Source organism: Protomyctophum bolini, assembly GCF_963924005.1.
Source record: "Protomyctophum bolini genome assembly, chromosome: 22".
In the NCBI taxonomy this organism is placed as follows: domain Eukaryota; kingdom Metazoa; phylum Chordata; class Actinopteri; order Myctophiformes; family Myctophidae; genus Protomyctophum; species Protomyctophum bolini.
The window spans coordinates 2,503,290-2,530,367 of NC_137883.1; the positions used below are offsets into that span (position 1 = coordinate 2,503,290).

Sequence of the window (27,078 nt, forward strand, 5' to 3'; positions counted from 1 at the left end):
AAACACTAAAAGGGGTTCCCGTCCAGAATGGGTTAAAGTTTAAGGGACGTAGATGTCCGTCATGGTACTTAGTACGGTCATGTGCCCGAGACGGAGATTGATTAATCTCCGTCAAATTAGTGATATCAAAACCGGTCGCATCGCTCCACAGCCTAGAAGCGCTTGTTGCGCAAATCCTCTGTGTTGCACAACAGTGACACATCATCGAAAATGTTCCCCGCCCGTTTAGCAGACGACAGCGGAAACGTTATTAACTCGCAATCTAAATCATCACGTGTTAAGACGGTCCCCCGCTGTCCAGTCGCTATAGTCGCGGTCGATTTTATCTAACCACCCGTTGTTGTCGATCGCAACAACATCTGGTCCGTCGGTAAAAGTGTTCCGGAGCGCTATGAACGACGGGCACATTTTATGAATGGATTAAATAACCCCCGGGCCCTTAACCCATTCTGACCTGAGATCAGATTCTAAAAAATGTCAGTCGTTCTTCGATTTTTTCAAAAATAGCAGACCTACAAGCTCGTAGCGCGCCACTCGGTGGCGCGCTATGAGCTTGTAGATCTGCTATTTTTCAATAGCTAAAGCATAACATGATGCCAACGGGGTTCCCGTTCAGAATGGGTTAAGGTGTTTAGAGTGATGGTGGAGGAGCAGGATCTCCTTTAATTTATGGTAGAATATTATTAACTGTGGGGCAGAAACCTTGTACTGTATGTCTAAAGCTGTTACTTTTCAGTCAGCGGGGGGAAAAGGAATAACCAATGGATAGTTATTCTTCATTATTACATGGCTTGGGTGAATGCTTGATTCCGATTGGTCAATCGCTGAATTGAAGCGGTGAGTTATGTGTTGATAATGACCGCTCCGCTGTATATTAACAGACCTCTCTGCCTAATCAAACCCTCTGAGCACCTGCTGCGCACCGGCTTGATTTAGGCTACTGCCGTTTCCAACATGACAGCCATGTAAACCCACACACTAGTGACACGCAATGTCATTTACAGCTAAACATTATTGCTCTCAAAAATGCTTTTGAAAACATTTCAGCGAGAAATAGACGAAGCAGTATACCCGATAATGGATTCTATTTGATCAACTCACTTCATTGTTTTTCCGACAGTGCTGCAGCCCTGCAGATGGCCAGACGAAGCCATAGCCAGTGTGAACTTATGGAATACTTTTCTCGTTGTGTTTTGGGTCAATGTATTAATTTATGTTAGGTAGACGTGTAATAAGCGGTTCGCCTCGGTGGTTAAACTCCCTGAAGGTGAATTACCTCCCGAACAATGACCACCTATAGCCAGATATTATCCCTTACGTAACACGCTCTTGGTTATACTTTTCATTGGTTCAATATTTTATTAAAACCCAAAAGACAAAATTAAACCACGTTCAGTTTCAACCCAACGTCCCCATTTTGGGCAGGTCGTTATAGATATACATTTACTGTACTATGACGAATCTATGACATACTGTGTGTCAACAAATCGCTCATTCTAAAATGAAAGCGATATGTTATAAGAGCCATAAGATCATTAAGCTCACAATACTGTAGGCCAGTGGTTCCCAAACTCTTTCATGTCAAGGACCCCCAAATTGACACTCATGAGCCTGCCCGGACCCCCGTTTGAAAATATATGCCATTAAGACCCCCAGTTTGACCTGAATTAGGCTACGGCCCCCCATTTCAATCTCTGGGAGCCCAATGTGTGTATTGTATGGACCTGTTAGGGTCCATTTGGTTCCATTTGTACACAGAGTTACACATACACAGAGTTACATTTCTAACTCTCCCTTCTGGGTCCAAAACTGTGGAATGCACTTCCCATTGCAGTCAGAACTGCAGCATCACTCCCAATCTTCCGCCGTAGTCTGAAAACCCACCTTTTCAGACTCCATCATGGCCCATAGCACTTACCCTACCCCCTTAGATAGCAATTCTGTATAGACTCAGATAGCATTTGATACAGACTTATATAGCATGTTATGTAGACAGCACTGTAATTGCATTGTATGTATAGTCATAGCACGTCATAGTACATAATGTATAGCATAGTATAGTTTATATGTATAGTTTCATTATATAGATATTCCACTTTTTATGTGACGTATCCCCATGCTTTTTTGTTCTTGCTTAATGTAAATCGCTCTGGATTAAGAGCGTCTGCTAAATGCCTAAATTGTAATTGTAATTTGTACACAGTTACAGACCCATAAGGGCCCATTTGGTCCATATAACTATCATTTAGCCGGGGAGTCGGGGGCCCCCTGGAACTCCCTCAAGGGCCCCTAGGGGTCGCCGGACCCCACTTTAGGAACCACTACTGTATAGATCAGCCATGCTCGGCCAAGAGATTTGGTGTAGAGGGAAGCGACCCCCGGGCATCTAAGCATCAGTTTACGGAGTACATCTTTTAACCCATTCTGACCTGAGATCAGATTCATACGAGGGTTTCCACTGGACACACACTGGTCTGATTAACCCATTCTGACCTGAGATCAGATTCTAAAAAAATGTCAGTCGTTCTTCGATTTTTCAAAAATAGCAGACCTACAAGCTCGTATCGCGCCACTCGGTGGCGCGCTGTGAGCTTGTAGATCTGCTATTTTTCAATAGCTAAAGCATAACATGATGCTAACACCAAAATGGGTTCCCGGTCAGAATGGGTTAAGTGGTTCAATTATGGTTCAGCGTGTACAATGTACATAATAATGTACACCCTGTAAATGTTATTTACAGTAGTTTGCTTTCTTTTCAATAGCCTTCCTCGGCTCAGCCTCTCTCTGAGAAGTTATCCACGTCTGCCCTTCACTCTGTCATCTAGTATAGTCTCATTAGGCACTGCAACGCCTATAGGCTAGAGCAAACATCACACAATGCATTTACTGAACAGATTATTAGGAGGGGGAGGTAGGTCACGAGGAAAGGAAGAAAGAAAAGCAGGAGAATATATATTAACACAATTTTTACATACGACGCCTCAGGCCGTCATAAGGATTCGAAACGATTGTAGCCTTGAACGTGTCTGTATACGTCATAGCGCATCCTCAATGATACGGGGCGAGATAAGAATATTCAGAATTTTTCCTATATATTTTTTTTGTCATTTCGCTTTTCGCTTGCCGTATGCTGACGCTCTGTGCAATTATTAGCTTGTCATTGACTCGCATGTTAGCGCGGCGGAAAGAATGACTCGTATCTCCTAATCCAGGGCGCTCTCCGTGGTGATGAATGGATCGATATGCTGGCGCTTCATTTCTGCTCCTCATCCGTCTCTCCCGCAAAATATGAACGCTTTTTGGATCATATATCGTATAAATTAAAATGATCGGGATGTCAGGTCAACTCTGTAAAGTCAACTTTTTTAGGAAAGTGTTTCCGGTTCATGGCTTTCAGAGTAAAAGCGATCAGACAACTCCGGCACCCCAGAGCTCCTATTTTGATCATGTGTGTGGCTGCGTGTGCGTGTGCGGCTACGCGTGCGCGTGCATGTGTGCGTAAATAGATAGTGTCTGTTGTCTGCTTTATGTACGTACAGTACTGAATATATACTGTACTAGGGCTGCGACTATTGATTGATCTTACCAATATTTATTTAGATCAAATCATTTAACCGAGAAGCGCATAATTCAGGTGTTGGGTGAAATTCGGGTAAATAGCCGATCTATAAGCTCACATATCGCGTACTGTTGCTATTTTTGCTTTATTGTAAGTTTAATGATAGATCAAATTGATTAGTTGGACTAACTGTTGGATTACTGTGTAGTGCAGTGGTTCCCAAAGTGGGGTCCTTGGGAGAGTACCAGTGGGGGTCCCCAGCTAAATGATAGTTTGGAACCAAATGGACCCTTATGTGTGTGTGTGTGTGTGTGTGTGTGTATATTTTACAATATAAATTGGAGGTCACAGAGATAGAAATGCCATTAAATGGGGGTGGGTCCGTAGACTACTGCATGTCAAACTGGGGGTCCTTGAAATTAAACGTGTTGAGAATCACTGGCGTATGTTTTCAAATGGGGGGGGGGGGGGGGGTCGGCGGGGCTAATAAGTGTCAATTTGGGGGTCCTTGACATGGAAATGTCTGGGAGCCACTGGTGTAGTGTATATGCGCGTGTCTGTGTGCATGTGTGAGCGGCCTGTTATTAATTTAGCTCCATCTAGAGAGGGATCAATTACTGGCGACCCTCAGCTGCGGATTAGGACACAATACATTAATTCAAGGGTGTCAGCGCGGAGAGCGCAGCTCACATTTCTCGCACACGCACGCACGCACACGCATGCATGCACGCACACGCGCTCACACAATTTATAAGACACGCTTAGTGCACACAGGCATAGCCACATGAATGGCACGTGCCTCATATTCAACATTGCAGATCTGCAGTTTTTCCATTTTTCGCACGCACCGCAACGCATGCACGCACGCGCGCACGCACGCACGCACGCACGTGTCTACGCCAAAAAATAGGCAGATCTATAAGATGTACGATCAGTTATGTTTGCCCCAGAATACCGTATAGGCACGCTATAGAGCGTCGCAGTCCCGCCCCCTTTCATGACGACGCCAGGCCCAGGAAATTAATCCCAATGCACTTTTCATAGACATTTCAAAAAGTATTTATTTAAAGACCTTTTAAGCCAACTCTGACAAATCATGACAACAACAAAACACAATATTTTGGACCAAACAAATAATTACAAAGAAGAAAAACAACAAGAAAAGTGTTTTTTTCTACTTTCTAATTCTTTGTCTTCTATTTTTGTGGCCCAAATGTTTTAACATATATTCTTTCAGAGCGACCGTTTTAACTGTAATATTTGCTTCTGGGGGGGGGGGGGTCCCTGGAACAACATATTTTCAGATGGGGGGGGGGGGGGGGGGGGGCAAATACATATCCTTTTTGGGTTCCTCCTTGACATGAAATATTGAGCACCACTGATTCAGAAACATAGGTATTTCAGAAAACGGTCAGGATTTAGAAGACATTCTTTTTAAATTTCGATGCCAGGTCTAAAGGGGTTGAGTGTGTCAGCCAAATAGCACTCTTCATGTAGTGTGTGAGTGAATGTGTATGTGACACAGACACTGAGCAGGGAGTCACAGAGGACCCATCTGCTCCACATTACATTTAGCTGGGATGAGAAAAGTGGGATCCCTGGCCACTGAGCTGAGACATGAGATTATATAATATATACGCATGCACGCATATGCACGCACACGCACACACACACACACACACACACACACGCACACGCACGCCTTAACGGCTATACAGGGAATGAGAGGGGACAGGGTTAAACCATTTTGACCAGGGAACGATCTGCAAATGTCTTCTAAATCTGCCTGTTTTCTTGAATAAGCCATGCTTTTCTATGTCAGTCGTTCTCAACACTTTGTCACTTTTCACGATTCTTCAAAAAATAGCAAGACCTACAAGCCGTAGCGAGCTTGTAGATCTGCTATTTTTCAATAGCTAAAGCATAACATAATGCTAACACCAAAAGGGCTTCCCGCCCAAAATGGGTTAAACAGGACAGTAAATCTAGATTTGATCCGAAATAAATTGCAATGGTAATCATTCAAGTTTTTTTTTTTTTTTTTTTAGGGTTCATCAAAATAACATAATAAATAAATAAATTCACAAATTGTGAATTAATATAAATTATGGATCATGGTAAATTCAGGTTTGAAAGTTGGGTACCATTAAGGGAAAGTGGCTACGGCACCATAACCCCTAGTTGGACACATGGAGCATAATTAAAATGAAGACATTTTGCCACAGGATGTTAACGGTATACCCAACTTTCAACCCCCGAAAGGGGTTACCGTGATCAAAAATGGATTATATTTCACAATTTTCTTACAGGTTGAATGTTTGCTTTTAGTTCAATGTCTGTTTTAAAAACGCCTGACTGATTTTACGTCATGGTGTCTTATTGTTAATGGCATTTAATGTTTGTGTTGGCACCGTTCGTTCACCATTGCATCACTATAATCAACATGAGTTAGACTTTAATATACTAGCCCTTACCCGTTGTGAGACGGGCACAGTACCCCCCTTGTGGCCGCGGGGGGTACTGCGCCCTGGGTGCGTTTTCGCTTTTTTAATTAACTAATAAATTCATTATTAATTTATAATTGGTTAAATTGGAAAAAGGGCTTCGTTAAGACCTCCATATTATTATGGTCATTGCCTGTGTGAAAAGTGGGAGCGATTGGTGCCCCTCACTTCACATGGGTGTGATTTATAATATGTTATTTGGATGACCCTAAAGGTCATTACACACTGGCGAATTGGCGACGCGATATATTCGTGCGAATAATTCGCATTAAAAAAAAACAATTGAAGTCCATGCAAGCTTCCACATCAGTGGCGAATGTGCGAAAATGCGACCGTTTTCGCTCTTTATTTGTTCGCTCTGGTGTCATATTTTGCAGAGATTCGCAGGCGAACTGCAACATGCAATATTTCGCATTTTCAGATCGCTTATTCACATCGCGTCGCCAATTCGCCAGTGTGTAATGACCTTAAGACTTAGGATCATAAAAAACCCTTGAATGGTTATTGCAATTTATTTTGGGTCACGCCCCCCTTTTAGCTTAGATTGCCTGTCCTAAGAGGGCTGAATTATTAATTATTTAACCCATTTAGACCTGAGGACGATTCTAAAAAAGCCTTCAAAATCCTGACAGTTTTCCGAAAAAACCCTATGTTTGTCTGTGTGTCAGTGGTGCTCAAACATTTTCATGTCAAGGACCCCCAGAAACTATATGTAATTAGCCCTTCACTAAGTACCTCCCCAACCCATCCTTGTCCAATAGCAGCGAAGAAAACTTGACCTGCATAGCAACCGTTGCTAAACTATTTGGATTGGCATTGGACAGTCGCGTTTTTGGGTGGGATTTAGTGAAGGGCTAATTGGCCGCCGACCCCCATCTGAAAATATGTTGTTCCAGGGACCTCCCCAGAAGCAAAGATTTGAGTTAAAAACGTTCGCTCTGAAATATTTTTTCAACAATAGCAAGTGGCGCGTTATGAGCTTGTAGATCTGCTACTTTTCAAAAGCTAAAGTGTAACACAATGCTATAAACACCAAAAGGGGTTCCCGCCCAGAATGGGTTAACGCAAATACATGAATGTTTTCTCCTTTTTATAAGCACCATGTTTTAGAGGAGCCATCGAAGGCAATCATTCGCTGATGAATTTCAACGAGCCACATAATGTCCTCCTCGTATTATTCCACTTTGCTGAATGTAGGCATTCTCTGTGCCACACACGCACACACGCACACACACACACACACACACACACGCACACACGCACCACACACACACACACACACACACACACACACACACACACACCACACACACACACACACACACACACAGTCTCCTATGAAGCGGATGCTTATGATAAATTATAAAAGCTTATGCAAAATATATTAGACATTATTGTGTTCAATAATTTATTACATATAGGATGAAAATAGGAAAATTAACGTGCACGTGCAGATGTGCTGCATGTGCGTTGGTGAGCAATATGTAGAAACAGAGAGAGAGAGAGAGAGAGAGAGAGAGAGAGAGAGAGAGGGAGGCATTGATGCCGACCCACATGTTTGTCCCAGACCTCTGATCACCGATGTTTTAACCGATATATTGTCAAAGAGTGCAAAATGTTCCAATCAATTTTGAACAACCATATAGATTCGAGCAAGTTTCTATTTGAGAATATTACTATTTGAGAATAATTACAACAGTATTATATTAAACCAATCGACACTGCTTGCATCTAACCTGTATCTGCGTGGCAGGTTGAGACCAGTGGTGGAAAGTAATTAAGTGCTTTTACTTAAGTACTTTACTTGAGTATTTCCAATTTCCAGTACTTTTACGCCACTACATCTCAGAGCCAAAATTTGTACAATTATTTGAAAACTTTAGTTGCTAGTTACTTTGGCGATTTTAATTTTGATTAGAAAACATACATTCACCACTTCAACCCTATACATTTCGGCCATTTGAAAAGAGCCGATCTGCAAGCTCACAATGCGTCGCAACTGAGCTTGTAGATCGGCTTTGTGAGCATTGAATAGATTTTCTACACATTTCGAACTTGTGAAATGGGACATTCTGCAATATGAATACTTTTAGCACTATTCCGTACTTTTACTTGTAACGAAGTATAGTTCTAAATTGCAGTAACGGTACTTTTTCCACCACTGGTTGAGACCAGGGGGGCAGTCAGACAGATATTTTGTGAAGCCACTGAGGAAATCGGGACTTCCTGAAAGTTCATATAATGGCCTGTTGTGGCGCTGTCATTGGGCCCAAAAAAAACCATAGCCCCATAGGGGTCCATGTATTTGGGCCCAACTTCACCTAGACTGTATTACCTAAATAAACATGGTCATGAATACTTTCTGCTTCCAGTCACTAGTTTAAAGTCTAATTTCTCATGTCATAATATTCTTTTTGGAAAATTATGGTCCCATTTATTTAAAAAATGACCATAAAGTCTTGTATGTTCTGAGGGGCGTGGCTACCGTTACAGTCTATGAACGGGAGCCACCCCCCGTTCGAGTCAAAATAAAAAAACAACTAAGAAGAAGGGGGGAAGTCCCGCCTCATTGTCTGGGCCAGCCAATGGCCAGCTGGGCCAAAATGGATCTAGAAAAATGGCGATTTACAATACAAGGACTGACTGGCTTCATTTTACGTCCATATCAGACCCGGAGAACGCTTTGTCCATATTTTGTTACAGTCTATGGTTGAGACAGACAGTGTACCTCTTGTGTCTAACCTGTATCTGCGAGGGCAGCTGGAGACAGAGAGTGTGGGCCTCTTGTGTCTAACCTGTATCTGCGAGGGCAGCTGGAGACAGAGAGTGTGGGCCTCTTGTGTCTAACCTGTATCTGCGAGGGCAGCTGGAGACAGAGAGTGTGGGCCTCTTGTGTCTAACCTGTATCTGCGAGGGCAGCTGGAGACAGAGAGTGTGGGCCTCTTGTGTCTAACCTGTATCTGCGAGGGCAGCTGGAGACAGAGAGTGTGTGCCTCTTGTGTCTAACCTGTATCTGCGAGGGCAGCTGGAGACAGAGAGTGTGGGCCTCTTGTGTCTAACCTGTATCTGCGAGGGTAGCTGGAGACAGACATTGTCCAGCAGTGTCCGCGTGGGCTTGTCTCGACACATCAGCACCAGCTCCAGCTCCATGTCGTCTCTGACCAGGAGGCCTTTGGCCACCAGGCCCACCCGCAGCACTCCACACAGCGCCCCGCCCACACTGGGCTCCCTGCAAGACGGAGGGAGAGCAATTAATCAGTGATTTAGATGATATGGAACCCCCCCCCCCCCCCCCCCCCCGACACACACCAAGGCCCGCCCCCGCTCGATCATGATTGGATGAAGGCTGCAGGCCACCTATTATCACGACAAAACTAAAAAAGAAGTGATATTTGAATTAAGTGAAATCACTGAATATACCCTTAATCCATTAAGACCTGAATTAATTCATGACAGTTTTCTGAAAACCCTATGTTTCTGTATCAGTGGTGCTCAAACTATTACATGCGAAGGAACCCCCAAACTTATATGTAATTTTGGCCACGACCCCAATCTGAAAATATGTTGTTCCAGGGGCAGATTTGAGTTATAAACGTTTGTTCTGAAATAATATATAATATTCAAAGATTTGCGCCACATTTTCACGATTAAAATGTATTTTAAACCCCGTCCAGGTTCCACTTGAACAAAATAATCTTTGAGTGTTCCTTGCAGTGAATAAGAAATTGTGTACTTTACTTACTCCTGCGGGAGTTCTGTCATAAATAATCACCTCAAATGTCATAGTATCTATTATTTAAACAAACGTCATGAGTAACTGCTACTTTTCTCCGGGGAGTATAGACTACTCCGTACTTATTAAGCATTTGAATTGTTTCGGTATCACATTATCCATGCCTGTCCACGTTATCCATTCACATGTCTTAATGACAGTTGGTAGGGCGTTCCACATTTTTGTGGTGGCAAAATTAATTCAATTCGGATCCATCAAAGAAATAGCAACGTCCCACAGTGCATCAGTGCTAGCACACTGTAGCTGTCATTGGAGTCCTGTGGACTACATGTCCCACAGTGCATCAGTGCTAGCACACTGTCATTGAAGTCCTGTGGGACTACATGTCCCACAGTGCATCAGTGCTAAAACACTGTCATTGGAGTCCTGTGGGACTACATGTCCCACAGTGCATCAGTGCTAGCACACTGTTCCTGTCATTGGAGTCCTGTGGGACTACATGTCCCACAGTGCATCAGTGCTAGAACACTGTACCTTAGAGTATATATTAATAGAGACGGCACCCGGAGGAAACCCTGAGTTGAAATGGACATAGTGGCCGAATTTGGTATCGCAGTTTGGACCCAAACACATGAACGTGCTGGTCCGTTAGAATATCATTGTGCACGTCAACGCTGTTTCATACATGAACGCACGTGAACGCGTGCAATGATGGTCAACGGCAGCGCGTTCATGTGTTTGGGTCCAATCCATCCCAGAATGCACTCTGTTCCTACCCGGAAGGAGGAGTGAAATCGCCTCATGCGCTTTTGAGCAACTTAATGCAAGTGGATCCGGTGCCGTCTCTATTAATATATACTCTAAGCTCTGTACCTGTGGCCGTCATTGGAGTCCTGTGGGACTACATGTCCCACAGTGCATCAGTGCTGTGGGAAGGGAATTCCCCCAGCTGTTAGTCACTGTTGTGTATATACACCCAAAGGCTAATAAAAGCAACGCATGCGAACTGATTCACCAAGTAACTCAGAGGCTTCAATCCATATCTCCCGATGCCCCTAACATACTTCTTGGAGACATGAATCACTGCACATTGTCAGACACCTTGAGGGACTTTTACCCGTATGTAACGTGCCACACCAGGGGAAAAAAACATACTGGACTTGTGCTACGGGAACATTGAGAACGCTTATTATAAGTCCATCTCGCTCCACCCCTTGGGGTCGTCTGACCATAACTGTGTGCATCTCCTCCCTGTATATCGCACAGTGTTGAAAAGGGAAGAAATACAAACCATCCAGGTTCATGCCTGTCTGTCTCTACAGGGTTGTCTGGACTGCACTGACTGGGATCAGTTCCGAGAGCTTTTATTATTAAAACGAAGTGCCCAGTTTGGGACAACTTGACTTTGACCTATAGCACACTGCCTACCTGTAGCCGTCATTGGAGTCCTGTGGGACTACATGTCCCACAGTGCAACAGTGCTAGCACACTGCCTACCTGTAGCCGTCATTGGAGTCCTGTGGGACTACATGTCCCACAGTGCAACAGTGCTAGCACACTGCCTACCTGTAGCTGTCATTGGAGTCCTGTGGGACTACATGTCCCACAGTGCATCAGTGCTAGCAGCCTAGCACACTGCCTACCTGTAGCTGTCATTGGAGTCCTGTGGGACTACATGTCCCACAGTGCATCAGTGCTAGCAGCCTAGCACACTGCCTACCTGTAGCTGTCATTGGAGTCCTGTGGGACTACATGTCCCACAGTGCATCAGTGCTAGCAGCCTAGCACACTGCCTACCTGTAGCTGTCATTGGAGTGCTGTGGGACTACATGTCCCACAGTGCATCAGCGCTAGCAGCCTAGCACACTGCAAACCTGTAGCTGTCATTGGAGTCCTGTGGGACTACATGTCCCACAGTGCATCAGTGCTAGCAGCCAAGCACACTGCCTACCTGTAGCTGTCATTGGGGTTCTGTGGGACTACATGTCCCACAGTGCATCAGTGCTAGCAGCCTAGCACACTGCCTACCTGTAGCTGTCATTGGGGTCCTGTGGGACTACATGTCCCACAGTGCATCAGTGCTAGCAGCCTAGCACACTGCCTACCTGTAGCTGTCATTGGGGTTCTGTGGGACTACATGTCCCACAGTGCATCAGTGCTAGCAGCCTAGCACACTGCCTACCTGTAGCTGTCATTGGGGTCCTGTGGGACTACATGTCCCACAGTGCATCAGTGCTAGCAGCCTAGCACACTGCCTACCTGTAGCTGTCATTGGAGTCATGTGGGACTACATGTCCCACAGTGCATCAGTGCTGGCAGCCTAGCACACTGCCTACCTGTAGCTGTCATTGGAGTCCTGTGGGACTACATGTCCCACAGTGCATCAGTGCTAGCACACTGCCTACCTGTAGCTGTCATTGGGGTCCTGTGGGACTACATGTCCCACAGTGCATCAGTGCTAGCACACTGCCTACCTGTAGCTGTCATTGGGGTCCTGTGGGACTACATGTCCCACAGTGCATCAGTGCTAGCAGCCTAGCACACTGCCTACCTGTAGCTGTCATTGGAGTCCTGTGGGACTACATGTCCCACAGTGTATCAGTGCTAGCACACTGCCTACCTGTAGCTGTCATTGGGGTCCTGTGGGACTACATGTCCCACAGTGCATCAGTGCTAGCACACTGCCTACCTGTAGCTGTCATTGGAGTCCTCGGCTTCTTCGCTCGGGTCGTCCTCTGTGCCGTCTGCCAGTTTTCCGTCTGCCAGTTTTCCGTCTGCCAGTTTGCCGTCTGCCGCTTTGCCGTCTGCCGCTTTGCCGTCTGCCGCCTTGACGTCTGCCGCTTTGCCGTCTGCCGCTTTGACGTCTGCTGGTTGGCTGTCGGCCCGGCTGTGGGCGTCGGCGGCGGCGCCATTACTCTGATCCAGCCAATCGGAGACGTGTTTGAGGGCACCTTCCACGGTGGAGACCAGCGACTGCACGGCCTCCAGGTCGTGGGAGGAGGGATATATGGTGGAGTGCTTCGCCATGACGTGGCGGTCGTCATTACCGAAGGACCGGAAAGACCTCTGGGGGTAGAGGGAGAGAGAGAGATTTACTTTTCAATCCGGGACAGCATCTGGGTCACATTTAAGCAATATTACACGAGATTAACCCATTTTGACCTGAGGACGATTCTACAAAATGTCTTCTAAATTTAAAAGTTTTCTGAAAAACCCATGTTCCTATGTCAGTCGTTCTCAAACATTTTCATGTCAAGGACCCCCACAAATATATGTAATTGGCCGCCGACCCCCATCTGAAAATACGTTTTTCCAGGGACCCCCCCCCCCCCAGATGCAATGATATGAGTTAAAAACGTTCGCTCTGAAAGAATATACACAAAGATTTGCACCACATTTTCAAGATTTAAAAAAAATAGCAGATCTACAAGCTCGCAGCGCGGCACTCGGTCTGCTCTGAGAGAAAAGCGCGGCTGAATTCTTTGTTTTGATTAGCCGTTCCGATATCGTGGTTTAAGCACGGCTAGAAAGCGGTTTCAAACAATCAGATTGATTCCTCGAAACGACCTGTTGTAGAATAGTTGTTGCAATATAGCAACTAGCAATATATGCTCCCTCTGGGCAACATCCTCAGGGAACACTCTATACATTTCCATTGTTACGCAGACGACACTCAACTATATCTATCGATGAAACCGAACGAAACGGACCAATTAGTCAAACTTCAAGCATGTCTTAAAGACATAAAGAGTTGGATGGCCTGTAATTACCTACTCCTCAACTCTAACAAAACGGAAGTTATCGTGATCGGCCCTAAGCCCCTAAGAGACAAGCTAGCCGATGAGAACTTTTCTCTAGATGGCATTACCTTGGCCTCCAAGGCCACTGTAAAGAATCTGGGAGTTACCTTTGATCAAGATTTGTCAAACAAATCTCAAAGAATGCCTTTTTTCACCTGCAAAATATTGCAAAGGTCAGGCACATCCTGTCCAAAAATGACGCAGAAAAACTTGTCCACGCCTTTGTTACCTCAAGGCTGGACTACTGCAACTCGCTATTATCAGGCTGCCCAGGCAAGTCTCTGAAAAGCCTACAGTTAGTTCAAAATGCTGCGGCGTGTGTGTTGACAGGTACCAGAAGAAGAGACCACATCACTCCTTCACTGGCCTCCCTACACTGGCTCCCGGTCAAATACAGAATAGAGTTCAAAGTTCTTCTTCTCACTTACAAAGCTCTCAATGGTCAGGCACCACAATATCTCAAGGATCTCATTGATCCTTACAAACCAAATAGAACAGCAGTGCGTTTACAGTATGCAAACATGCTTACTGTTACAATAGGAGGCAGGGCGTTTAGGTCCCAGGCACCACAGCTGTGGAACCTTCTCCCGGCTTCGGTCCGTGGGGCTGACACGCTCTGCACATTCAAGACTAGGTTGAAAACCTTTCTCTACGACAAAGCCTATGGCCAGACTTGTCTCCGGGTCTAGCTGGATACCATGGTCGTACATTGTTGTGTGGGTTTGTCTCCCAGCAGTACTTGTAATATACACTATATAGGCTCCAGTAAGGCCTGCCACTAATCCAACATCCGGGGAATCTCTCCCCGGAGTCTCTTTTCGTCCTCCCCGCCGCAGTTCTGTGGACCTCTAATATTAACCCCCAACTGACTGCCGAGTGTGACCGTGGATCAGGCCTCTTCATGGAGCCCACCTGAAGTTTGACCTGGACCCGGCCTCACAGAGCTCGACCTGGACCAGATGTGGACCAGACGCCTACACGGAGCCCACCTGCCTATTCTCTGTCTTTTTCTCTCTCTCTCTCTCCCTCTACCCCCCCCCCCCCCCCCCCCCCCCCCGACACGGTCGAGGCAGATGGCCGCCCACCCTAGAGTCGGGTTCTGCCTGACGTTCCTTCCTAAAGGGGAGTTTTTCGTTACCATTGTCGCAATATTGCTTGCTCTGGGTGGATCTTTGTTGGTCGTAAAGTGTCTTGAGACAACTTGTTGTGATTTGACACTATAATAAAATTGAATTGAATTGAACTTCATTTTGATTTAGCTTTTTTCAGAAAACGCGGGTTAGAATCTAGACTAGGCTAGAATTGGAATTTGGTCTAAATAGGATATTATTATACAAAGACGTGTCAAATTACACAAAACTCGTGCTCGCAATACACACACGTGCGTGAGCGCACACACACACACACACACACACACACACACACACACACACACACACACACACACACTGCAAGGTCAGCACTAGAAGAGGGATACACCACCAATATAAGCTTTAATCAATCAAGTTAGGCCACGTCTTCCCACTGGGGTCTAATTTAGCACACACACTCACACCCACACCCACACCCACACTCACACTCACACTCACACCCACACCCACACCCACACTCACACTCACACTCACACCCACACTCACAGACTTCTGTTCCTAATTAGAGTTCTCTAGTGCCAGTGAGAGCCAGATAGAGCGCATTAAAGGACTCGAGGACATGATGTTAACAACCAATACACTAATTGTCTTGCCGTATGTATTGTGTACAGAGCGACTGCCAACCAGTGAGCCAATAATGCACTTGTTTCTGCCCATCAGTCAGCATAGTGTCTTATTCCAAACAAACAAACAAACACTGCCAGATTCATTCCTTTAAAAAAAGGTATATTCAGTGATTTTTCCCTTAATTCAAATATCACTTATTTTTTTTGTTTTGTTGTGATGATCCTCCCAACTATAGAGTGCGCTGACCATATAAGGAGTTCCTCCCTGTCCCCAGTTTTTCGTCGTCTTTGGCTATAGGTGGCCAAGTCTTCATCCAATCAGGATGAGAGGGACCTTCCGCCAATCACGATCGAGCAGAGGCGGGGCCTTGGTGTGCGTGCCCCCCCCCCCCCCCCCACTGTAGAGCGTAGAGCGAGATGTTGTTACCGGGGCGGACCGGGGAGGTCTTCCAAATCACCCAAATCACTGAATGCTCCTTTAATCTTTATTTATTTACAATAGGCCGCCGGCCCCCCATCTGAAAATATGTAGTTCCAGGGACACCCCCAGAAGCAAAGATTTGAGTAAAAAAACCTCGACTCTGTAATACATATTCAAAGATGTGATGCACATTGTCACGATTTTTCAAAAATAGCAGACCGAGCATGTACATCTGCTATTTTTCAATAGCTATACATTATAACATAATGCTTAAAACACCAAAAGGGGTTCCCGTTAAACCACATCAGCCATATATCGAACGGGTAAAGGACTATAGTTAAAAAAAGCACTTTCCATTCAACAAGTAAAAAAAATCACACACGTGTGAACCGAGTGGTGCAACTCCTCTCTCTCGCTCTCTCTCTCTCTCTGTTTCTGGCGCCCCCTACTGGTATTATTAAGTCACATACTCGTGTCGTTCCAATTTCACGCATGCGCACACCACTCGTGCTCATACACACAGGTACACGGACATTGCTGGTTGTAGGAGTGGTTGCGAACATTTTAAATAAATGAGTGGTGAGTGTCAGGCTAGAGTGGTGGTATTTCTGTGGCAGTGTGCATATACCAAGTGTGGCTGATCTTGTGTGTGTGTTTGTGTGTGTGCGTGCATGCGTGCACTCGCTCACAGCAGTTTTAAACAGACACACAGTTGTAACGTTAGGTTTTATGAGCCGTTGCTAATGAGGAGCTCCCTCTGCCATAAAGCACACAGATAAGTGTGTGTGTGTGTGTGTGTGTGTGTGTGTGTGTGTGTGTGTGTGTGCGCGCGTGCGTCAGTAAATCACTGTATAGTCACTGCCGACTTAACAACCTGAGACCTACAGTGTATATCATTTGTCATAATGACAAAATAGCCGATCTGCAGTAGAAGCTCAACGACACATCGCAATGCATTGAGAGCTTGTAGATCTGCTGTTTTCTGCTATAGGTTTACAGCTACTATATTATATAATGTCATGCCCAACACAGTGCGCACGCACGCACACACACACACACACACACACACACACACACACACACACACCTATATCTCCAAAACTCCAAAACTGGCGGGTCAAACTGAAAAGCCAATATGTCAATTTGAAGATATACGATTCCCTGCTTTCATATGACATGAACTACCGTATGCTACGCTCTGCAGTCATATTAGCTTACCGTTGCCTTAGCTGTTAGCGCGGCAGAAAGAACGACTCGTCTCTCCTAATCCAGGGCGCTCTCCGTGGTTTTGAACGGATCGATATAATGGCGCTTCATTTCTGCTCCTCATCCGTCTCTCCCGCAAAATATGAACGCTTTTTGGATTATATATATCGTATAAATTAAAAAGATAGCAATGTAAGCTAGCAATGTAAATCACACTTATTTAGCAGATTGTTTCCGGGTCGGTTGTTTCAGAGTAAAAGCGGAAATGTCTTTCCGGCCCCCCCAGAGCTCCTATTTTGAAGGACTTCCGGCGATTGCGTTAAAGGCGATGGCGACCGCAGGGCTGAGACACATTACCGGAATAATGTCACTGCAATGACTGCATTATGTTTGGGTTTTTTTAAATCAAAGGCTACCTGAATCCAACCTGAATGTTATCCTTTAAAGACATGTAGTCATGATGTTACCGTACTGCGCTGGCATCCTTTACCACATGTCGCCGTGTTGACTGTAAAGTGCACGCACGCAAAACAGAGTCTAGGTGAAATATGTAGGAGCAACATTCTACATGCACACACACACACACACACACACACACACACACACACACACACACACGACACGACGGTCATAAATAAGGACACAAGCAGGCTATAAACGATGTCGGCAGCAGGTGTAGCGGAGCGTTGCGTCAGACGTGCTCGCCCCGAGGCGGTTGCCAAGGAACTTTATACATTCAGTATGGGGGAGTTACGGAAAACGGGAGCGTTCAGATGGTTCAATTCGTACGATTACTCCCAATGCACTTATATTCACCATGTCGGTCATCTGTTCCATTCACTTCCAGGCGACACCTGCACTTTTTTTTCTGAGAATACTTCTACTTTAACCCCTTTTGGTGTTGTATACATTAGCCGTTTAAAAAAAATAGCAGATCTGCAAGCTCGTAGCACGGCACCGAGTACCGCGCTACGAGCTTGTATAGGTCTGCTATTTTTATTTTTTTAATGAAAATGTGGCGCAAATCTTTTGAATATATATTCTTTCAGAGCGAACCTTTTTAACTCATAACTTTGCTTCTGGGGGGTGCCTGGAACGACATATTTTCAGATGGGTGGGGGGGCGGGGGGGGGTCCCGCGGCCAAATACAGATAATTCTGGGTGGTCCTTGACGTGAAAAAGGTTGAGCACCGCTGACATAGAAACATGGGGGTTTTTCAGAAAAAAAGTCACGATTTAGAAGACGTTTGTAGAATCTGGTGTCAGCAGTGGCGGTGCGTCCATAGGGGGCGCTGGTGCGCCGCACCACCATGCCCACCCCCTGAATAAAACGTGAATAAGAATGACTGAGAAACTAAATCTACAGCCTGTAATTTATTTAAAATTAGCAATCCAGAAACGTTAATATTATATAATATAAGTAGCCACTAACCAAAGGCAGTGATTAAAAGTTGTAATATGCTGCCACGTTAGTATTATGCCTCCATGAAATGTCAAATGTTATTCACGTTGTATGACGTTTCTGATTGGTTAGTGTGTGTCACGTGTTGGTGCGCGTTCATCTGGAGCTCTCGATTCGCAGCACTGAAGAGTAATGCATTGCGGTACACATGTCTTCAATACAAACTATAGGAAGCCACTGGGTCGCGAAATATGTGCGATCCATGACGTTATTCACACCACAAAACACTTGGGGGCAGCATACACATTACAGCACAGTTTGACATAAGGGTTTACAGCCACAACAACATACGCTAGAAAAACGAGGGATGAGACAGATGAATGGAGCCAGGTAAAGTCAATATAATAATAGTTTAATTCACTTGCATAATGGAAAAATAAAACTCTGTGAAATCACTGCAGAAAACACCATTTGAGAGAAGGACACTGCAAGAAAAAATAAGAATTAAAGAGCTGGGTCCAGACAAACCTGATGTAATCATCACAAATGTATGTACAAAAAGTAAAAATTAAGCCATAAGGTGGCAGAGTCATGGCTTTGAGGGTTCTTTTATAAGGACGTTTTGTTTATTTGTTTGTTAATGTTAAAGCCACTGTAGCAAGGTCATGTGGCTTTGAGCCATTGCACTTTTTTATGGCACTGGTCCTTCTGTCTCAGGTTTGTTTCTTTAACCCTATATGAACCTTTTGTTACATTTTGATGTATTTAATAAACCTTAGACAGGCTCCCTTAGTAGATATATTTAATAAACTTTAGACAGGCTCCCTCAGTAGATATTTAATCTATGATACCTAGTGCATGTTTTCTTGATTTTGTTATAGCGCCCCTAGGACAAATGTCACCGGCCGCCACTGGGTGTCAGGTCTAAAACGGGTTAACTCTGAGTGTTAACGATTGAGCTAAAGATAATTATTTTCTTTTCAGCGGGGTCGCGTTTCTAGATCGCGGGACATGACAAAAAGCAGGGCTATAACACAGAGCTGTTCTTTTTTATGTTTTTGCAGAGATTACATCTAAACTATAGTGTCAGAAGTGGCCATTGGCTTGTATTAAGTGGGCAGCTTAAAAGCCTCTCTCTCTCTCTCTCTCTCTCTCTCTCTCTCTCTCTCTCTCTCTCTCTCCAAATCCTGATTACTGTGTTCTCCAGAGGAGCGGCAGCGGCACTGTGGCCCCGCGTTGGTATTAACCAGTTCTGGACGGGAACGCCTTTTGGTGTTTTTAAAGCATCATGTTATGCTTTAGCTGTTGAAAAAAAAGCTCGCTACGAGCGTGTATAGGTCTGCTGTTTTTTTTTTAAACCGTGAAAATAGTGGCGCAAATCTTTGAATATATATTCTTTCAGAGCTAACGTTTTTAACTCATAATTATCTTTGCTTCTGGGGGTGGGGGGGGGGGTCCCTGGAACGACATGTTTTCAGATGGGGGTCGGCGGCCAATTACATATAACTTGGGGGTCCTTGACATGGAATAGTTTGAGAACGACGGACATAGAGACATGAGGTTTTTCAGAAAACTGTCAGGATTTAGAAGACATTTGTAGAATCGTCCTCAGGTCTAAATGGGTTAATGAGAAAAAGAGAACCTCTCTCTCTCTCTCTCTCTCTCTCTCTCTCTCTCTCCCCCAAAATGTTATTGTACTCAAGTTCACCCTGACTGCGTGTGTGTGCGTGCGTGCGTGCATGTGTGTGAGAGAGAGAGAGAGAGAGAGAGAGAGAGAGAGAGAGAAGGCACACTGAGAGAGGGGGGGGAGGTTTAGAGAGAGACAGAAGAGAGAAAATAAATCATTGATAAATCACTGACATAGTGACAGTGGATCTCTAATCTATGCAGCCAAACCCCCCCCCCCCCGACAGAGAACAACGAGAGAGACACTATCAGGCTAACCTCCACATCACCACGTTGGCCTCAGAGGCGTTCTGTGAGCAGGACAAGCTAGGAAGACATAATGGTGCGTTCAGACCGGCATCCATTAATCCCATTTAGGCCCGACGTCGAAATGACAAAAATCTTCTAAATCCTCCAGTTTTCTGAAATAAATATTTTCACGATTTTTTTCAAAAATAGCAGACCTACAAGGTCGTAGCGCGCCACTCGCGCCATGTAGGTTGTAGATCTGCTATTTTCCAATAGCTAAATAACAAAATAATGTTTAAAACACCAAAAGGGGTTCCCGCCCATTTAGGCCTGACGTCGAAATAAATAAATAGTCTTCTGAAAGAATATACTGTGCCGCATTTTCACGATTTTTCAGCAGACCTGCAAGCTCGTAGCACGCCACTCAGTGGCGCGCTATGAGCTTGTATAGATCTGCTATTTTTCAATAGCTAAAGTATAGCATAATGCTTTAAAACACCAAAACGGGTTCCCGTCCAGAATGGGTTTAACGCAGACAGTATCACAGAGAGTATCACAGCGCCACCTGTCGGCCGTTGGAAAAACCTTGTTTTCACCAGAAACGACATTAATTTCGCCGATTTGGAGATACAGGCCATTGAAAGCAGCACATAGACTGCCGTTGGCTGGCAGTTATTATTTTTTATTAAAAAAAAAGGTACTAATACTAGTAGAATCAAGTTAATCGCACGATAAGTCCGAGTATTTTATATCCCTATTCACATGGGAGTGGAAATAAATGCTGGATTCATGTGAAAGTGAGTTAATTATTATTGGAAATCAATTTAGAAACCTGAAGGAAACCATAATGGTACTGCAAGTGCAACCATGACAGGCTGCAGCAGAACATGCGCATCATTGTTACTGTATAAATGTGCAGATACCCTGTACAATACAATACAATACAATACAATACAAAACAAATCCTAAAATGCGTGTTGGAATGGTACTCTTTACTTTAAAGATGGAGTGCCACATTTTTATTTTTTTCTCCGGTTTTCCATGTGTCCACCCTGGAGTCGTTTTTATGTCCAATGGTGTATTAACTTTCCATTTAGGGTTTCTTCCTGGAGGCTGAACCCTTGACAGTCAAACGGGGCCAATGGAATAAACAGTAATATAGTGACGCCACACTATCAGCCCCTCCCCTAACTCCTCCCCCTTTATCATACAACTACAGCTGTGGGTGCGGCTTCAGTTCAGGTGGATCACCACCCATCACCACCCACCAGGCAAACCAGGCATACTTAATGAACTTGGTGGGCGTGTCCACATAAAAACGACATTTTGTCAAATACTGTAAACTTTTTTGAAAAAATTATACCTCCTTAAAGGGACACTTCACCCTTTTTGCAAAAAAATATATGTTAATGCCGTTTAGAAGCTTTACTCAACTCAACTCAACTCAACTTTATTTATAAAGCACATTTAAAACAACCATAGCTGCCACAAAGTGCTGTACAGTACATAGGTAAAACAGTAAGAAAACGCATAGACTAAAAACACAGAAAACAAAGACAACCCACAAAACAAAACACAAAACAAGGGAAGGAGGGTGGGGGAGGCTCGTTCAGGAAACAGAGGTCTCATGCTGTGTTAAAAGCCAAAGAATAAAAGTGCGTTTTAAGCAAGGTTTTAAAAATGGCCAGAGAGGGGGCCTGCCTAATTTGCAGGGGAAGGTCGTTCCAGAGCTTGGGGGCAGCGACTGAAAAGGCTCTGTCCCCTCTAAGCTTCCGCTTCGCCCTCGGGACCTCTAGCAGCATCAGGTCAGCTGACCTGAGGGAGCGGGCAGGAGAGTAGGGGTGGAGGAGCTCGGAGAGGTATGGAGGGGCGAGACCACTTAGAGCTTTAAAAGTAAAAAGCAGAACCTTGAACTTAATTCTAAGATTCACTGGCAGCCAGTGGAGAGAGGCGAGGATGGGCGTTATATGCTCTCTCTTACGCGTGCCAGTAAGAAGTCGGGCAGCCGCGTTCTGAATTAGCTGGAGCCGAGCAAGGGAGGACTGACTGGCTCCAAGGTAGAGGGCGTTACAGTAATCCAGCCGAGATGTAATAAAGGCATGGATTACTGTCTCAAGGTGCTGAGTGGTTAAAAAGGGTTTTACCTTTGCCAGTTGTCGCAAATGAAAAAAGCTAGATTTCACCACTGAGCTAATTTGGCGATCTAGCTTAAAATCGTTGTCCATTTTAAAGCCTAGGTTGGAGACTGTTGGCTTCACAAACTGAGCCAGGGGGCCTAGATCAAGAGGAGGGGGGTTACCAGAACCATTTGGGGCAAACACTACCACCTCAGTTTTCTTCTCATTGAAGCTTAGAAAGCTTAGGGCCATCCAGGCTTTAATGTCATCCAGGCAAGAGAGAAGAGCTTTAGGGTCAGCGTCTTTCTTATTTAGGGGAACATAGATCTGACTGTCATCAGCATAGAAATGGAACGAAATGCCATGTTTTCTGAGGATGGACCCAAGCGGCAGGAGATATAGGGAGAAGAGCACTGCGGCTAAAATAGAGCCCTGTGGAACACCATACGACAACGGCGCTGGGGACGATTCAGAGCCAGCAGCGCTGACAGACATGGTTCTGCCCGTCAGGTAGGACCTGAACCACTCCAGCGCCGTTCCACAGATACCCACTAGGTGCTGCAAGCGCCAGAGCAGGACGCTGTGGTCGACTGTGTCGAACGCAGCCGACAGGTCCAGCAGGACCAGAATGACATAGTCGCTTGCATCATTAGCTATGAGGATGTCGTTAAATACTCTAACTAGTGCAGACTCGGTACTATGCCGGGTTTTAAAGCCAGACTGGAAGACCTCAGGGATCTTATGCTCCTCTAGGAAAGACTGTAGCTGGGCATAGACAACCTTTTCTAGTATCTTAGAGATAAAAGGCAATTTAGATATGGGCCGGAAATGAGCCAACACAGTGGGGTCGAGGCCTGGCTTCTTAAGCAGTGGTTGCACTACAGCATGTTTAAAACACGTGGGAACAAGACCAGAAGAGAGACTGCTATTTATGATTTTCAGGACCGTGTGAGCTACGCTGGGGAAAACCTCTTTAAAGAGGCGAGCCGGGATAATGTCGTGCGGCGAACCTGAGGCCTTTATGTGGCTGACTACATCCTCCAAAACGGACAATGTTACAGGTTCAAACGAGCTGAGCACGGCGGGACATGGGACACAGACAGAGGGGTCAGAGGCAGGAGCAGTGATGAGGGCCCTTGTATTTACCACCTTGTCAATGAAAAAGTGCAGGAAGTCATTACATATGTCAGCTGATTCAAAACAGACAGGCTGAGCGATATTAAGAACAGAGTCAATGGTTTGATAAAGTACACGTGGATTAAGACGGTTAGACTCAATAATGTTCGCTAGGTGATCTCTTTTTGCCTCTTTGACAGTGTTCTGGTAGAAGAGCCAGGATTCCTTTAAAATCTGAGAAGAAACCTGCAGCTTATCCTTCTTCCATTTACGTTCTGCTTTTCGGCACTCCTGTCTAGCTGCACGGGTTCTGTCATTAAACCAGGGCTCGGGCTTTGCCCTGGGCAGCTTGGATTTCATTGGGGCCACAGAGTCCATTATGGTCCCACACGAAGAGTTAAACCAAGAGCACAGTTCCTCTGTGGGAACAGCCGAGACAGACGGGGCACACAACTGTTCAAAGGCAGCTGAAAAGCGACTAGCAGTGCGGGGGTTAAGAGTCCGACAGAGTCTAGCAGGAGCCCTAGATCTATTCTCCGTACAAGAGAGAGCAACATCAAACAGAACAGGGCAATGATCAGAGAACGTACTATCACAGATCTCTAGGTTACGGATAGGCAGCCCATATGAGATAACGAGATCTAACGTATGCCCACGTTCATGAGTAGGACCCGACACATTCTGCACCATGTTAAACGATTCAATGAGGGTTAGGAAGTCCTTCACCATCGGTTTATCGGGGCAACATACGTGTACATTCAGATCTCCGAGAATCAACACTCGATCATAGTTGGGCAATATTCCAGCCAGGAAATTGGAGAAATCAGTCACAAAATCCTTGTTGTATTTAGGGGGTCGATAAATGAGTGCGCACAAAACAGGCTCAATACGACCCACCTCAAACATAGTCACCTCAAAGCTGGAGAAAGAAGCAGAGCATTGCTTGCATTTAATATCATCCTTATAGATGACCGCTGTTCCCCCACCCTGCCTGCCCGAGGGCCGCGGGGAGTTGAAATAGGAACAGCCGGCCGGCAACAGTTCAACGAGGGCGCTGCACTCACCCGCCGCCATCCACGTCTCTGTCACACAGAGGAGATCCAGGGCGCGGGAGCTGAAGAAATCCCTCAGGATAAAAGTTTTATTTGTCAGCGATCTGGCATTCACCAGGCCAATCCTGACAAGGGCTGGAGCCTTTGATCCGGAGGAGTTAGAATCGCGGGGCAGCGACCGCAGGTTGCGGGGATTCACCCCACGTCTCAAGAGCCGAGGAGCGCAGGGGCGGCAGGGCTGGAATAGCACCTCCAGGCTAGCAACAGGAGCGCGGCAGGTCGCGCTGGGGTCCCGGAGTCGTTGCAGCAGGGTGGAGGGAGACGATAATCCAGGTTTCACGTGAGACAAAGACGAAAAGCATACCCGGGCCTTCAGCTTCACCAGTTTGCCACTCCGTTTGCCACGGCGGCGGAGCCGTTTCCTCCTCGGCGGCGGGGGCGCGACCGAGAGCAGATGAGTCGGGATTCCTGTTAGGAGCGGCGGCGCGGTTTTTTGTTCATTGTGGTAAAATGAACCAATAATCCTGGCATTTTGTCGGATATCCAGGAGGGATTGGCGATCATACACCAGCAGAGACTTAATCTGAACAGTGCCAAGGCTTAGATACAGCAGAAACACAAACCAAAACGAGAGCAGGAGACGAGCAGCCAAACACACTGGCGCCATCACTTCCGCCTCTGACAGAACTGTCACCTGTCCTCCTAGATCACTTTAGATCACTTTCCTGGGGGTATTTATGTGTGTAATATGTGGTTTTAGATATTTTAGATTGTAGCAGTGAGCCTGTTGTCTCTGATGTCATGGACACTGGGCTCACTTCCTTCCTGGACTACATGTTGTCTCAGTAAGACGGCCTATCCACAAGGAGGAGCAGTGCACCAAAAAATTATGGGAATTGTAGACATCAGAGACAAGAGGCTCACTGCTACAATCTAAAATATCTAAAACCACATATTACACACATCAATACCGCCAGGAAAGTGATCTAAAGCTTCTAAACGTCATTAACATATATTTTTTTGCAAAAAGGGTGAAGTGTCCCTTTAAGACCTGATAATCATGTTTTAGGGTGGGAACAAGTCATGACACTCCACCTTTAAAGGTAGGGTCGATGCTTCGAATGCATTATAATTGCACCTATAAGAGACTTATATAGAAGTATTATTAAGTATTATAAGAGCTTGTCATAATGCATTACAAGCTCAGCGTGACAGCACACCGGTACCATGCGTAGTCAGTTATATGTTTATAAGTACGACGTAATGACCAGTCAGTGGCCTTGTGGTTAGATTGTCCGCCCTGAAACTGGGAGGTCGGGGGTTCGAGTCATACCAAAGACTGTAAAAAAAAAAAGTGGGACCAAATGCCTCCCTGCTTGGCACTCCAGCATCAAAGGGTTGTATTGGGGGGGGTCAAATGGGTCAAATCTACTCCCCGAGCGCGGCACGGCAGCAGCTCACCGCTCCTTGGCTGCGGCTCAGATATGGCTGAGATATGGGTCAAATGCGGGGAAAGACATTTCACTGCGATAACGTGTGTGACAAATCGTACGACTTTGTCTCGTGCGAAGCAGTCACAGTTACAGAGTATTTTATACCTATATACACCCTTTAGTTTAGCTGTTGATGCACACATTCAACTGCCACGGCTCGGCTATATCCACAAACCAGCATCACAGACCAAGTACTAAACACTTAGCGCACAAACACACACACATACAGTATGTGTGTGTGTGTGTGTGTGTTTACCTCTGCGTGCCATTCTTGCGTATAGTGCTTTTAGACCACACGCAAGCACACACACACGCACGCATGCACGCACACACCAATTACTATCCATTTCACACTCCAATGACTGTGACCAGCAGGCAGGCCAATGTTGCATAAACACGTTACACAGCATTCGCCACGTACAAAGTCCACGTGCGCGCGAACACACACACACACACACACACACACACACACACACACACACACACGGTAAACAAATGAAAACCGTAAATTCACCAAAAGTAACAACCTCTACATGAACAAAGACAGCTGACCCTCCCCATGTCACCCATTCGTCAGTGCGTATAGCACAGTAAAACAAGAGTTTGGGGGGTTTGACAGTGCCTCTATTCACACACTGTCCTCCTCGGTGGGCTGCAGTCAAAAGCCTTTCGTTTCGGTCGGAGGACTTCCAGTCAGTCGTGCACGGCTCAGTGTTGATTTTGTCGACCAAGACTAAAGGGCCTCGCAAACGAGGAGCGAGGAACGCAGGCATTGTTGCCTGGGTCGACGACAGGTCTCCTCCAGGTCCAGTCCAGACCTGACGTGTGCACGAAACGAGCAACGCACCGCAACAAATTCACGGGCACCGCACTCACGTAAAGCACGCTTGCGTTCTCGCACCGCGACTTCTCCGCGCAAAAACGCAGACGTCTCTTTGAAAATTAGCTATAGGCACGTTTTATCGCTCCCCGTTTGCAAGGCTGCATGTATACCTTTTTTTCACTGACGAAAACTAAGCGGATTCTAAACGAAAGCTATAAGCT

General features: G+C 45.6%; 1 protein-coding gene across 3 annotated transcripts in view; it reads right to left on the bottom strand.

Annotated features, from left to right (window-relative positions):
- The window catches only part of LOC308310122 (spermatid perinuclear RNA-binding protein-like), a 194,182-nt gene that overhangs the window by 48,018 nt on the left and 119,086 nt on the right, over positions 1-27,078 (bottom strand). For all 3 annotated transcript variants that reach the window (XM_080756243.1, XM_080756244.1, XM_080756245.1), the window contains exons 4-5: positions 12,486-12,862; positions 9,124-9,292 (exon numbers count right to left, since the gene is read on the bottom strand). In XM_080756243.1, coding sequence (XP_080612369.1) covers positions 9,124-9,292; positions 12,486-12,862 — 546 coding nt within the window. The remainder of the gene's footprint in view (positions 1-9,123; positions 9,293-12,485; positions 12,863-27,078) is intronic.